At 39.9% G+C, this 15,084-nt stretch overlaps 1 protein-coding gene across 2 annotated transcripts in view; it reads right to left on the bottom strand.

Moving 5' to 3' along the window:
* The window catches only part of RUNX1 (runt related transcription factor 1), a 274,012-nt gene that overhangs the window by 104,323 nt on the left and 154,605 nt on the right, over window positions 1-15,084 (bottom strand). For both annotated transcript variants that reach the window (XM_027548576.1, XM_027548573.1), the window contains exon 3: window positions 252-290. In XM_027548576.1, coding sequence (XP_027404377.1) covers window positions 252-290 — 39 coding nt within the window. The remainder of the gene's footprint in view (window positions 1-251; window positions 291-15,084) is intronic.

Raw genomic sequence — 15,084 nt, forward strand, 5'->3', positions numbered from 1 at the left:
ATATAGAGTCATTTAATAACAGCACAATGCACCTGTGGTAAACGCTGTAGAACCGAGGGTATCATTTAAGATTTCATTGGAATGTTTTATATGTTTGACATTTACAATATGGAAAACAGCTTTTAAATATTTTTGAATCAGCAAAAAAAAATGTCTTGATTATTTGGGTTAATAGAGATACATGGATAAAATGTCATATATATGCATATATGAATATGCATATAAAAAATATAATTTGGAATCTAACATACCGTGAACGTCTCTAGATGGATTCATTCCGTGAACACATTCTGAAAGAGTAGAAAATAGGAAAATAAAAATAATTGTGTGAATATATTGACAGCAAACACCAAATTTACTGAAGTTGATTAATTGTAATGGAACCAATGCCAGTGTGGAAACTAAATCCCCTCTCTCATTTTCTGGGGAGCTTGTTGCCTCTCACACTTTTTAGCACTGGAGATTTTTGTAGCATATTGTCCAGCTTTGGGTCAAAAATAACTTAAAACAGTAAATCATCATATAAAAAATGAACTGTTACATGTGCATGGTTTTTATGTACCTTCTACCAGTGTCTCCCATCGCTAGCTAATACTAAGGTCTTTATCATTCATAGAATCACCTCTTTTAAGCTCTGTATGGGATGCAAATGTGATTTATTTCATGAATGTTAAAAATACATTTGGATAATGTAGGGATGGATCACAATTCAAAGTGAAAACCACACCCAAAGGGGAAAGGTGGGGGGGTATAAATTAGGAGTTTGGGATTAACATATACACACTATAAGATACAAAATAGATAATCAATAGGGACCTACTGTATAGCGTATGGAACTCTAGTCAATATTCTGTAATAACCAATATGGGAAAAGAATCTGAAAAAGAATGGATATATGCGAATGTGTAACTGAATCACTTTGCTGTACACCTGAAACTAACACAACATTGTAAATCAACTATACACCAATGTAGAATAAAAATTAAAGTAAAAAAAATAATTGTCGATAGGTAAGGAAAAACGAACAACAACAAAAGCTCCCAAACCCTAACTTAATACAAAAACATTAAAAAATCTGGGACATACTAGAAGATAAATGCAAAAAAGTAAAAATATGAATAGTTTTCAAAGTGATAAAAACAACAGTTTGGAACATATCTTCTAAAAGAAACTAATAGACAAACATTATAATCATTTACTTCCAATGATGAGATATTTTAGAAATATTTTCTTCCCACTTGATTTCCTTTCTTTCCCTTTGCTAGGAGGGCAGATTGCTTATACTGAAAGCTTTCATTCTTAAAGTGACAGATGATATAAATTGTTAAAATAATTGTCATGATAATTTCCACATATGGATCACTTACTATATACTCCTGCATGTACAGTTACAGGTAAAGTCACAGGTAAATCCATTAAGTAAAGCCATATGAAGCTATTTCTCTTTCCCTTGAATATCTATGTATAATGTTCTGAATTTGAAATGATTTCATCAGCCTTGTTATGGATAATGGTCAGAACTGAATGATTAACATGGAGGAAACAGCATTTTTTCAAAGCCTTAAGATCTGAACATTTCAAATACTGCAGACCTAGAGCTTTCAACTCCACTGCACAATATTAGTATAATATTGCTTAAATAAAACCTTTAAGAAAGGAGGTAATTATTTCAGATTTCCAGATGCTGTTTAAATAGGCAGGAGAACAAGATTTTCAGCTCCTTAGTTTTATGGTTTTGCTAAGCAAAAAGGGCAACTTAAATAATAAGGGGTTCTGAAGGACTGCCCTGTGCTGAAAAATGAAAGGAATTAAGTATGTATAGTCTCAAAGGAGGCTTCCCTGGTGGCTCAGTGTTAAAGAATCCACCTGCCAATGCAAGAGACGTGGGTTCGATCCCTGGGTTAGGAAGATCCCCTGGAGAAGGAAATTGTAACCCACTAAAGTAGTCTTGCCTGGGAAATCCCGTGGACAGAAGGGCCTGACAGCTAGGTCCATAGGGTTGCAAAGAGTTGGACACGACTTAGCAACTAAACAACAATAAAATTCTCAAAAGAGCCTTCTTAAAGACACATACACACAGAATTGTGTTTTACAAGTACATAAAATGACTCCATAAATTTTTTTTAAAAACAGAGCAGAGAAAGTGTTATTTGCACTAATAGTGAATGCTAAGGCAGAAAATAACAAATACACCCTGAAGTTAGCAAATTTAGTTTTAATAGGCATGGGGGTCAGGGGAAATTCACAGCAGTAAGATTGAGCAGACAGCTGAGTTTATGCTAAAGAGACTTAACAGAATTAACCACCCTGGAAATTCTCTCCTGAGACCCTGAGAAGCCTTTCCATGTCTGAGACTGAGAAATAGGAGAAGCAGAGTGGAAAGGCAAGTGTTTTGTCTACACACCTAATATTTCAGTGATTCTGAGAGAAGAGCCAAGATTTTTTTTTGGCAGAAGATTTTTTTGATTGGCAGAAGTGAGAGGATTTTGAAAGGTGTGCAGTGGTCTGTTGAGAGCTTTTTTTGTTTGTCCTGTGTCAGTAGCTTCAAGGAGACAGCATGCATCATTAAGTTGGGGGGTAAGAGGGGAGAGAGAGGAGGCGAGTGTCTATACCTGAAGTCACACCTGTAGGAATTTGAAATTATTTGCCCAAGGAGTTGTTAATGATGCTAGAACCTGAACTGTAAGAGAAGACAGGTCCTGGGTATTCACAACAGTGAGAGCTGACTTTGGCCAGTGTTCGCTTTCAGTCTCGCCATGGCTGCTGTATGCCAGGCCACGGCCAAAAAGCTTACCTTGCCCGATTTATTCCTTGCAACACCACCATTCCCACTCCCATTTTAAAGACTAGAAACCTTACACTTGGAGAGTTTAGGAAATCTGCCTAAAGTTACTTCGCTCTTGATCTCTGTGGACACGCACACATTCTCATCCCCACATCTGGGTCTACATACGTGATGAGCTATGTTTCTTTTTGACCACAACTATGTATTTTTATCAGTGTCCTTTTTAGCCTTCTGAATGATTAAACTCTGATCTCATCTTTGACTTTTATCCTCCCTTGTCTCAAGGTCTCTATCAGAAAATAGCCCTGAAATTCTTTGCTGAGCAGAATCACCAAGTATTTAGGATTCATATTCCGAGGTTATTTCCGGCCATCTACAAAGTTTGAGAGCGGGTCAAGGTCTCTTTGGCCAAGAAGTGGAAGCTGTGGAGTATCAAGCAGCTGATGAACACGTGTGTAAAGTCCAGGAAGCTGAAGGAAGGACGCACAGGGATTGACACCAGCTGGTGGGCTTTGAAAAGACCCGATTCTTGGTTAGAGATGATATTGATTTGACTCTTGGAGGTCATGTAGATTTTCACCAGGTGGTCAGTAAAGCTTGGGGGTGCCTGGGGGGTTGGGAGAGAAGCCTTTCCAAGCAGAAGGATGAGCATGAGAGAGGCACGGATGAAGTTATGACACAGACTCACAGAATAGTTGGGGCGTAAGTTGGGGATCAGGTTGGGGTGTGGCAGTTCGTAGGTGACACAGTGCTGGCAGACACAAACACAGACAGGTCAGAGGCAGCTTACACAAGCTAAAGCAACCTGAACTTCAGTGTGAAGGCAGCGGGTTCTCTCAGAGCCTGGAAATCTGGGAAATAACACAATGGAGACGTATTTTAGGAGAATAAATCTATCAGAGGTGGATAGGTGAATTAGAGTAAAGAAGGAGCAGATGAGCTATAACCTTGCCAAGCAAGACTCATGAGCATTTAGGTGAAAAAAATGGGGACACAAAAGGAGGGACTGAAGTGAGGGAGAGGGAGGGATCTTCCCTCATTTCCCGCCCACGTGCCATTAGGAGCAGTCAGGACCAATGATGATGGGTTGGAGGTGGACATCAGCAATCAGCTTGGAATGGACAGGACAAGATGCTGGTAGAATAAACAGGAGGAACCAGTGTTGTATAAGCTGCAAAGTTGGTGATAATTTGCTAGTTTGGCCGCAATAGGAAAGTAGCACACCAAGCACGCCTTCCCCTCCTCTTATTGTTTTGGGGAGACACCGCCTGCGTCCTTATGAGTCTCTGTTTCTGGGGTTCAGGGGCAGGAAGCCACATACCTAAGTCCCTGTTCTCCAAAAGTCCTGTCTGTGATAAGGCTGATAGTTTGACCTCTGTCTGCTCCACTTGTTTGCTTGCCTCACAGTTGGTTCTGGATCACGGGAGGACAAGGGTGTCTTGTATTGGCCTCCGTCAAGCCAACCCTGTAACTGTCTCATTCTCTTCTGATTTCATCCTCAGCCCCACACAAACACATAACCACTAGGGTCTGAACACTTTGCCAGGGAGATTCCCTCCTCTTCAAATCCTAGACAGCCCTGTGTAAGCAATGTGCACCCCAAGCCTCTGGGGACCAGGTCAAGTGCAGATCCTGATTCAATAGGTTTGGGGGTGGGGTGGTGACTGAGGTCCTGTATTCCCAGCAGGCTCTCTGTGATGCCGCTGCTCCTGGTTCAAGGACCCCACTCAGAGCTGGCAAGGCCAGCTGCTCAGTATCCAGCAAAAACGGTGCCCAGCACCCACTAGACTGCAGTGTCGAAAAGGTGTTTGTAAACAAATTGCAAATCGACATGAAATCTCTCTCGGATTGGACTTTTGAAATGAATGTGATGGACTGAATGTCTGTGTCCACCCTGCCTCCAAACTCATATGTTGAAGCCCTAAACCCTAATGTGATGGTCTTAACAGGTGAGGCCTTTAGGAGGTCATCGGGTTTAAACGAGGTCATGTGGGTGGGGTGCTCACGATGGACTTAATGCCCTTGTAAGCAGAGACTGGAGCCTTTCTCTCTCCCTCTCCCTGTCATATAAGCACACAGCAAGAAGGCAGCCAAGTATTAATACAAGCCAGGAAGAAAGTTCTCACCAGAATCCAACCATGCTGGCATTCTGATCACGGACCTCCAGCTGCCAGAACTGTAAGAAATAATTTTCTGTCATGTAAGCCGCCCAGTCGACAGTATTTTGTTACAGCAGCTGGAGTTGCCCAAGGCAATCATAATTATTGAAGCTCCCTTTGACCAGGGCATCAAACCTCACACTGAAGTCTTTACGTGCATTATTCCATTTAGCTTTCTAGCAGTAAACAATCCACCACTATTCGCTTCATTTTACAGATGAAGAAACTGAGATGCAGTTATTGGCCAGTTTGCCCCTAGATTGTCAGTCATAGCCAGCCAATTCAACCACCTTGCAAGATTCACATCATGATGTCGTTGTCACTCAAACTTCTTTACTAGCTCTTGACAATTTGCCTTTACACTCTGTGGACAATTTGCCTTTACACTCTGTGGGCATCTCTCTTATTCTAGAGCAGCACTGTCCACTAGAAATGTAATATGAGCCATATATGTAATGTAACATGTTCTAATAACCACATGAAGAAAGTAAAGAGAAATGGGTGAAATTAATTTTAATAATAAATTTAACTTAGTATAGCCCAAACAATTTCAACATGTAATCAATATTAATGTCGTTCATGTTTTACATTATTTTTCTTTTAGTAAGTTTTCAAATTCCTCTATGTATTTTGCATTCACAGTGTATCTCAGTCCAGTCTAGCTGTGTTTAAAGCCCTCAAATGTCACAAGGCTAGTGGCTACTGTGTTAGACTGTGCAGTTCAAGGGTGACCACTCAAAACACAATTCCCTCTGAAGAGCAGTTTTGCTGCTATTCAGCTTGTGCTCAAGCGAGCCCTGTTTATAACCTGCTATTAGCAAAGGCCATTAAGTAATGCATCTTTCTGGACTCGTATTTTCCCTCTGAGCTGTCCTGAAGTGAAGTTCAGGATTTTATTACAGCATCACTTGATTGGCTGTATCATAAGGACACACACATACACGGTGAAAACTACTAAGCTGCGAAGGTTAAGGGCCGCTGTCATCGCCACTAATGCATTTTCACAGCCATGGATGAGCTACAGGTCTACCTCACACGCATTGCTCGTTTCCGCTTAAAGTTTAGCAGCCACTGATGGCACAGCCTATACAATATGCTTTGGCTTCTTCGACTCTGAAAGAGTACTACTAAAGAATCTCTTGACCCTTTCTTTTCCAACACCCTTGTATTCTATGAAATTCGTACAGGCAACATGTATTAGAACAAGAGGTTTTATGTTTACCAGCCCGTGACTTCAAAACAGAACTGCAAAGTGATTGAGGGATATTCTCAAATAGTGGCTGAGTGCTGAAGAATCAATGCTTTCAAAATGTAGTGCTGGAGAAGACTCTTGAGAGTCCCTTGGACTGCAAGGAGATCAAACCAGTCAATCCTAAAGGAAATCAACCCTGAATATTCATTGGAAGGACTGACGCTGAAGCTGAAGCTCCAATGTTTTGGCCACATGATGGGAAGAGCTGACTCATTGGAAAAGACCCTGATGCTGGGAAAGATTGAAGGCAAAAGGAGAAGGGAGCCACAAAGAATGAGATGGTTAGATGGCATCACCAACTCAATGGACATGAGTTTGAGCAAACTCTGGGAGATAGTGGAGGACAGGGAAGCTTGGCGTGCTACAGTCCGTGGGGTCGCAAAGAGTTAGACATGACTTTGTGACTGAACAACAGCAAATAAACAGGTTTATTTTGAAATACTGCATATAGATTTTAAAACAAAACAAAACCACCCAAGATATCAATTTGGAAGCCATCTTCCAGTTTAAATAATGAGTTCCCATCAGTGGTGAGTAAGTTCCTGGCCTCAGTTATGTTTTTCTTCTAGTTCTCAGAAGCAACAACAAAGAAGAAATATGGAGCCAGGTTTGTAACAGAAAATACAGGTCTTGCCTCGTTGCTTTGGTTCCTTGGGGCTGTTGGAATCTTTGAAGGTCTAAGCATCTCTTAAGAGCCAGCACCCCTGGTTTCCACCCCGTGGTGTTGCGGGTTGGACGGGACCTCAGTCTCCCACACTCTCTTTGCTCTTGCTGTTCAGTCGCTCAGTCGTGTTCCATTCTTTGTTGACCCTGCGGACTGCTGCACGCCAGGCTTCCCTGTCCTTCACTATCATTTTCTTTGGCTCTTCTAATGAAAGGCTGAGAAACCAGTTGTGACACATAAAATTAGTTTTCGGAGTGATTTCCCCCATCCAAGCACTATGGAAAGTACCCAAGTGTCTAGGAGCTTCTCAAAGTCCGCTGCTCTTGAGAAACACACTTGAGTGTACACACTTTTCTATGGCTTCGAGTCCCCTAACTGGGAAATGTTACAGCAGCCAAGTTTTCTAGCAGATCACAGAAGTAGCTTCTATTAAAAAATACATTGCTTCTAGAGTCTGCTTTAGACATTTTAATTAATATATTTAAAACCATTTCTGCCACTATGAATTAGAAACAAAATACAAATTTTCTACAAATTTATGGTTACTAGGGGAAGGGGTAGGGGAAGGAATAAATTGGAGATTGGGATTGATATATACACATTACTAAATATTAAATAACTTGTTGTATCGCACAGGAAACTCTACTCAATACTCTGTAATGACCTATACTGGAAAAGAATCTAAAAAAAGAGTGGATTTTTAAAAAATACCTGATTCAGTTTTCTGTATACCTGAAACTAACACATTATAAATCAACTATACTCCAATAAAAGTAAAATAAAAACAAAAAAAAGAACCCCCAAAGAAACTAAAAAGAAACAAAGCACAAGTTTCCCAAGTTGAGGAAAGAAAAATAAATGAGAAGGTCTGAATGAATATTTAGGAATTTCAGTTATCATTTCCTAGGGTTCCTTCAACAGGGAACTCTCCTCCCCAAAGCAAGCACTTTATTTTATTCTTTGTGTTTATAATTTATCTTTACTCTCTCACTGGGGCAGATATGACAAGGGAAGGTCTGACTCTTTTCCTTCTGCATCATCTATGTTTAAAAATAGCTAGGTGAGTCAGTTTGGTTCTTGAACTGCTCGACACAGGGAGGAGGGTTGGGGGTTAACTGTAGGTCTGTTTGATTAGTCCCTTTGTGCTGGCCTCAGTTTCCTCCTCTGAAAAATGAGAGCCGTGGACAAGCTTTTCCAGTTTTGTATTTAAGTGCCACTTGGAACTGTGAGGAATTGACCTGGTCTGATACTGAATGAGGTCAGCATATGGCTGGAGTGAACTTGGATGTTGAGTGGGGAGGGGAAAGAAAAGAAAAAGGAAAACATAGGATCAACTCAAGACAAGACATTTTAAGAATGTTACCAGTTTACATAGGGTTCCTCCAACTCACATATGTCTTTTCTATTCATGCAAGCAGGCCTGAGAAGCTGTGATTTAAATACACACACAAATAACTTTGAGATTCTGCATTTTCTGGAAAATAACAGAAATACATTGCTGTTCTGTACTATATTTTACATAGGGCTGAGATCAGAGAGGCACTAGCAGTAAAGAACCCTCCTGCCAATTCAGGAGACACAAGAGACTAGAATTCAATCCCTGGTTTGGGAAGATCCCCTGGAAGAGGGCATGGCAACCCAGGACTCTTGCCTGGAGAATCCCATGGACAGAGGAGCCTGGTAGGCTACAGTCCATGGGGGTCTCAAAGAATTGGATAAATTAAAAGACGCTTACTCCTTGGAAGCAAAGTTATGACCAACCTAGATAGCATATTCAAAAGCAGAGACATTACTTTGCCAACAAAGGTCCATCTAGTCAAGGCTATGGCTTTTCCAGTGGTCATGTATGGATGTGAGAGTTGGACTGTGAAGAAAGCTGAGCGCTGAAGAATTGATGCCTTCAACTGTGGTGTTGGAGAAGACTCTTGAGAGTCCCTTGGACTGCAAGGAGATCCAAGCAGTCCATTGTGAAGGAGATCAGCCCTGGGATTTCTTTGGAAGGAATGATGCTATAGCTGAAACTGCAGTACTTTGGCCACCTCATGCGAAGAGTTGACTCATTGGAAAAGACTCTGATGCTGGGAGGGATTGGGGGCAGGAGGAGAAGGGGACAACAGAGGATGAGATGGCTGGATGGCATCGCTGACTCGATGGATGTGAGTCTGAGTGAACTCTGGGAGTTCGTGATGGACAGGGAGGCCTGGCGTGCTGCGATTCATGGGGTCGCAAAGAGCGACTGAACTGAACTGAACTGAACTGAACTGAAAGCAATGCAGCATGAGATTAGAGAGAAGTAGATATTTACTCGTAAATATTACCTATAATTTATTACCACAATTATTTAAAAATATTAAAATTCATCCTTTTTACTAATTCTGTTTCTCTATGTCAACCCAACTAGTGAGGTTTCACTCTATAAAACATAATATGCATATATAACATACTTTAATTCATTTAGAATAAATAACTACAAAGTTCCTCATCATTATTATTACAACTGTGCATCAAATTGGAGCTTTTTTCCAATTGAAATAAAAAATTTTCTATCTGTTATCCCATGTAGACTGCAGAGAAATTTCTCCAAATATAGCAGAACTTTCTAAGAAGAGAATGTAAAGGCCTGAAATAAACCGTGGGTGCTGGCTCCCAATCTATCCTGAACATGGAAATCTACCTAAGAATCGAGAGTAAGCAGTGATATTTAAAATGGATAACCAACAAGGACCTACTGTTTAGTACGGGAAATTCTGCCTAATGCTGTGTGCCAGTCTGGATGGGAGGGGAGTTGGGGGAGAAAGGATACACGTATATGTATGGCTGAGTCCCTTCACTGGTCACCTGAAACTATCACAGCACTGTTTGTTAATCAACTATACCCCAATACAAAAGTTTTTTTTTTCTAAGTTTAAGAATTTTTTTCCTTCTTTATAAAGTTTTTTTTTTTTTTTTTAAATTGAAGTATAGTTGATTTTTGAGGCTTCCCTGATAGCTCAGTTGGTAAAGAATTGCCTGCAATTTGATCCCTGGGTTGGGAAGATCCCCTGGAGAAGGGAAAGGCTACCCCGTATTCTGAAGAATTCCATGGACTGTACAGTCCAAAGAGTGTCTCAAAGAGTCGGACACGACTGAGAGACTTTCACTTCACTTTCACTTCATAGTTGATTTATTCTATTAATTCCAGGTGTATTAAGTTGTTTTTAATTATGTTTTCCCAATGAAGTATCATTTTATAATTAAAAATAAATAATAATTCTTTATAAACAGAGTGAAGGAATTGCTAAGATAGCTGTGATAGATTCATTTTATTGATCAATTAAATTCTAAATTGCCAAATGTTGATTTTAGACTGTTTTTCCAGGAACTCAAAATGAATCTTTTTGTATTAATCCTTCAGATTTGAAAAACAGAATTTTGAATAGAATAAGGGATTAAAAAACTATCATTATCCTACTTGCTGTGAGGTCATGGAATTATATGCCACAAAAAAACTTGAAAATTTCATGTTGTAGTACGAAATAAAAAAGACCTAAAAGAATCAGCAACAATGAAAGCAATCATTCTACGAAACTACATTTTCTAAGTTTCATAAAAATCTTAAGATCTGCATTGTAATGTTTACATTTTTTAGATTACGGTAATACTATTAAATAATATTATGTAATCGATGTTCTAGTAATAATCACATTTCTATGGATAATGCTCCAATGATTGAAGTAAGATAATAACAATTCTGTTAACAACTGATAAGGACATATTGTATGACACATGGAACACAGTCAGTATTTTATAATAACTATAAATGGAATATAACCTTTTAAAAACTGTAAATAACTGGATTGTACACCTGTAACATATATATTGTACAGCAAGTGTATGTCAATTAAAAATTTGTTTTAATTAAAGAAAACAATTTTGGGGAAGATTTTTTAGGAAACATATTGTCTATTTCTCAATCAAACAATGGTCAAGTCAGATTTAAACTTAAGGATAGGATTGTCTTGGACTTCCTTAGAAAAATGCTATGCACGCACGCTCAGTCATGTCCAACTCTTTGTGACTCCATGGACCATAGCCCACCAGGCTCCTCTGTCCATGGGATTTCCCAGGCAAGATTCCTGGAGTGGGTTGCCATTTCCTATTCCAGGGGATCGTCTCAACCAGGGATTGAACCCAAGACTTTTGCGCCCCTTGGGTTCCCTGCACTGACAGGCAGATTCTTTACCACTGAGCTACCTGGGAAGCCTGAAAAATGCTATAATTTAAACCTGCTCACAAAAATGAAACAAATTTTGCTATCTTTTTTAAAATAATAATGGTGCTAATTCTAGAGAGTTCACCTCTTCTTAAAAGGTAGAGTGGAAGAATAAAATAATCTTTAATGAAATTACAGCTGAAAAATAGCTATTATCTGTTAGCTAATTGCCAATTTGTACTTCTATGTTCAATGAAAGCAATCTACAGAGATCATCCAAAACTTATTAGAAGTGATTAAATACATAAACTCCAAGACTTTTTTGTCATACAGTTTTGCAGAATTGGTAGTTTTGTTTTTTTGTTTTTTTTAATAGCAAGAGCAAAGGAACAGATGACAGTCCAAATATGATGACAAATAAACCCCCAGAATGAACTCAGGTTCTTTTCTAGTTGAACTACTGATTTGGAAGTTCACTAATGTTTCACAACTACAAAACAAGTAATTCTTATTTCTCTTGACACGTTAACAATGCCAATTCCATGAATATACTCAGCCTAAGGGGAATTTCACAAGTATTATTGGGAAATAAAGTACTCCAGGGTAAGTTTGAAAAGGGGCATGTAGTAAGTATTTATATAAAAGTGGATTTGAATAATTTTTAAAAAGCATTCAATTATAAGACGTTCTTTAATTGTCAAGTTCTCCATTTAGGAAGCATCTCCCTTTTTTTTTTTTTTTTTTTTTGAGGAAAACTATCCCAGATCAAGGCTATTTCCTTACCACTTATGGAATGGGAAATATTTATTAAGCTAAGAACTCTCTTTTGCTGAAGACATGAGGTAATGACATGGACTTCTAAGGAGGAAAGAAGAACCTTTACCCAGTGTACCAGTGAGGGGTCTCCTTTGCGCCTGCAGACACCACGATGAGTTGTCACCTGCGCTGACTCCAGGTTTAGCACAGCCTGAAGGGAGAGTGTCCAGAAGCTGCCTAGTGACCTCAGTGCAGGAGACCTGAGCAGACAGACCCCTCCTCTGGATCCACACACCGTTCTAGAGATCACGATTCGATACTGGCACATTAAACAATGACATGAAGTCAGGTTTTCCCCCTCACTAACCACGCTCGCAGGAGAATTCATTTCTTTTCTTTTTGCCTCAGGCATCTGTAGGCTAGCAATTTTTATTCTGTTACTGAAATGATTTTCCCCCATCCTTCCCAATTAGAGTGGAAATGGATGAAGACATCAGGTTAACCCCTTGCTTACCAGGAATGAGATGGGAACTCACATGGAAGCTTTCTTTTCACTTTTGTATATGATTTATTTTTCTAATTATGGTAAATGATGGTTCAATTAATCATACTATCTCCCAAAGACACTCCTTTAGCAAAAATGTGATAATGCCTTTAGGTAAAGCAGGAAAAAAAAACCCAAACAAAACAAAAGACCCCAAAACAAAACCTAAACTTCTTTTATGAGAATGTTATTGTTATTTATCATCTTTATGTGTTCTAGAATTCTTATGAATAAAACTAGATATAAATTCGGATATACCCTAAGAAGTTATAGCAATAAATGCACACTTCTTCCCTGTATTACAGAGAATAGATACAGTAAAAGTGGAATTTTTTTTGTTTGTTTATCCTAAGGTTGAAATATCTGGAGCTAAACAAGAGAAGTGTGGATAAATATCTAGAAACATCTGAGATACCTGAAACTTATTAGGTAATCTCTCCCCTTCACAAATCTAAGAATAAAAACTTCTACAGAAAAATATCTTCTCTTTGTTGATCTTTAAATTTTGGCATGTTGAAATCCAAAGTACATAGACCTCAAATAACTCCTCAGCAGAAACCTATGAAACAAAAGTCTTTTCTCTGCTGAATGTCTGTTTGTTTCACTTTCAACAGAAGATAAAGGAGCATTTCTGATGTGTGTTATAAATCAGCAATCCCTCAAAAAGCGAACTCCCCATGGGACAAATTTTTGGATCTTTAAAAGCAAATATAATTTTTTTTATTTTTTTAAGGAAAACTAATATATAAGTGTTTATATTGACTTAGTAGGTCAAATAAATAATTGATCATATCGGGAACAACCTGCAGTAGCTCAGAACACACAATGACATTGGATTTTGGCTACGCTAGGTTTTAACAGGTTTGGGGGATTCATTTACCTGAAGACTAGAGACTAGGTGACTTGACCTCTGGGGATCCCCCGTGTTACTTGTCTCTGAGAACAGAGAAAGCTGTAGAATTGATTCATCAAATCTGAAAGCTTTCTTTACGCTAGTGGACGAATAAGAATGATCGGTAACATTCATTCAGAGCTGGAGCTGCTCTGAGGCCCAGGCAATGGGACAAGGGCTACCCAGGCCTTGTTGCTGTTGTTCAGTCGCTAAGTTATATCTGACTCTGTGTGACCCTGTGGACTACTGCAGGACACCAGGCTTCCCTCTCCCTCACTTTCTCCTAGAGTTTGCTCAAACTCATATCCTTCGGGGCTTCCCAGGTGGCGTTAGTGGTAAAGAACCCTCCTGACAACGCAGGAGACATAAGAGATGCAGGTTCAATCCTTGGGTCTGGAAGGTCCCCTGGAGGAGGGGATGGCAACCCACTCCAGTATTCTTGCCTGGAGAATCCCCATGGACAGAGGAGCCTGGTGGGCTACAGCCCATAGGGTCGTAAAGAGTTGGACACGACTGAAATGACTTAGCACACATGCGTGTCCATTGATGCGTTATCTCATTTAATTCTCTCCGTGATCTTACTAAGTTTGGAACTCTTATCTCCTTAAGTCTAAAGAGGTTAAAGAGCGTGCTCTCAGCCTAAGCAAGAACTTGACTGGCTGAACTGAGAAATCAGTCTTTGAATTGTGTGTGTTTTTAATAACCTTTTCCTCTTCGTGTTTCTCACCGAAGAAGTTTCGTAGACAGGGACTTTCCAGAAGGACAGCCTTTGCTTCCGCCAGGCTGCCCATCCCCAGTTCAAGGGCGTGTGGAAGCAGGTCCCCTCGAGGAATGTGACACCAAGAACTGAGCTGCTTCCGAAGCCCTGAACCCAGAGAGATGGATTAATATTTCAACGGCTTATTCTAGAATGGTACTTAAGGATGAGAGCCCATCTCAATTTGGGTTTGAGCCCAGGGCCTTACGGTTTAAATATAAAATGCATTAAAACCCTTTATTTAGACAGCCGGATGCCATTTTTAGGGAGCAGCCCCGGTTCTCCTTCTGACTTTGTTGGGAGTACAAAGCAAATAGGTGTCTCAGGGTTGTCATTAGTATTCATTATTTATTAGGACTTGATGGTGTACTCATAGCCTGGAGGGTCATGATCTGCCTGCACTGGAAGGCTTGACCCTAAGGACAGTGCTTCCCTGGTGTACAGGCTTGGGGGGTGGGGGCACTCTCGACAGAGCAAGAAAATCAGAACAGGAGGAAAACTCACAGCACCACTGGGGAGGGGTCAGGAACTCAGCTGTACGTCTCTGACTTAGAAAGCAGCAGAAAGACATTGCCTTCTGAAAAGCTTCTTAACCGTGACTTCAAAATCATAGATTGTGACCCATTCGATGATTTCAAATGAAACAATAATAATAACAACCACAAAAGGCTTCCCTGGTGGCTCAGATGGTCAAGAATCTGCCTGCAAGGTGAAAAATCCTTGGATCAGGAAGATCCCCTGGAGAAAGAAATGGCAACCCACTCCAGTATTCTTGCCTGGAGAATTTCATGGACAGAGGAGCCTGGTGGGCTACAGTCCATGGAGTCACAAAGAGTCGGACACAACTCTAATAACTACTGTTACTATTATACATATGCAAGAAAGGGAAGCAAAAGAAATAGAAGGAGATAAAGAGCACTTCACAAGTAGTCAGAACAAGTATTGTTTCCTGGCCCTTTTTTCAATTGCTAGAACCATCTCTTGAGTCATGTGGTGGTGGTTTAGTCTTCAAGTTGTGTCCAACTCTTTGCAACCCAATAGAATGTGTAGCTCCTCTGTCCATGGAATTTTTACCTGCAACCT

The sequence above is a fragment of the Bos indicus x Bos taurus genome, chromosome 1 (genome assembly GCF_003369695.1).
Source record: "Bos indicus x Bos taurus breed Angus x Brahman F1 hybrid chromosome 1, Bos_hybrid_MaternalHap_v2.0, whole genome shotgun sequence".
Taxonomy (NCBI): Eukaryota; Metazoa; Chordata; class Mammalia; order Artiodactyla; family Bovidae; genus Bos; species Bos indicus x Bos taurus.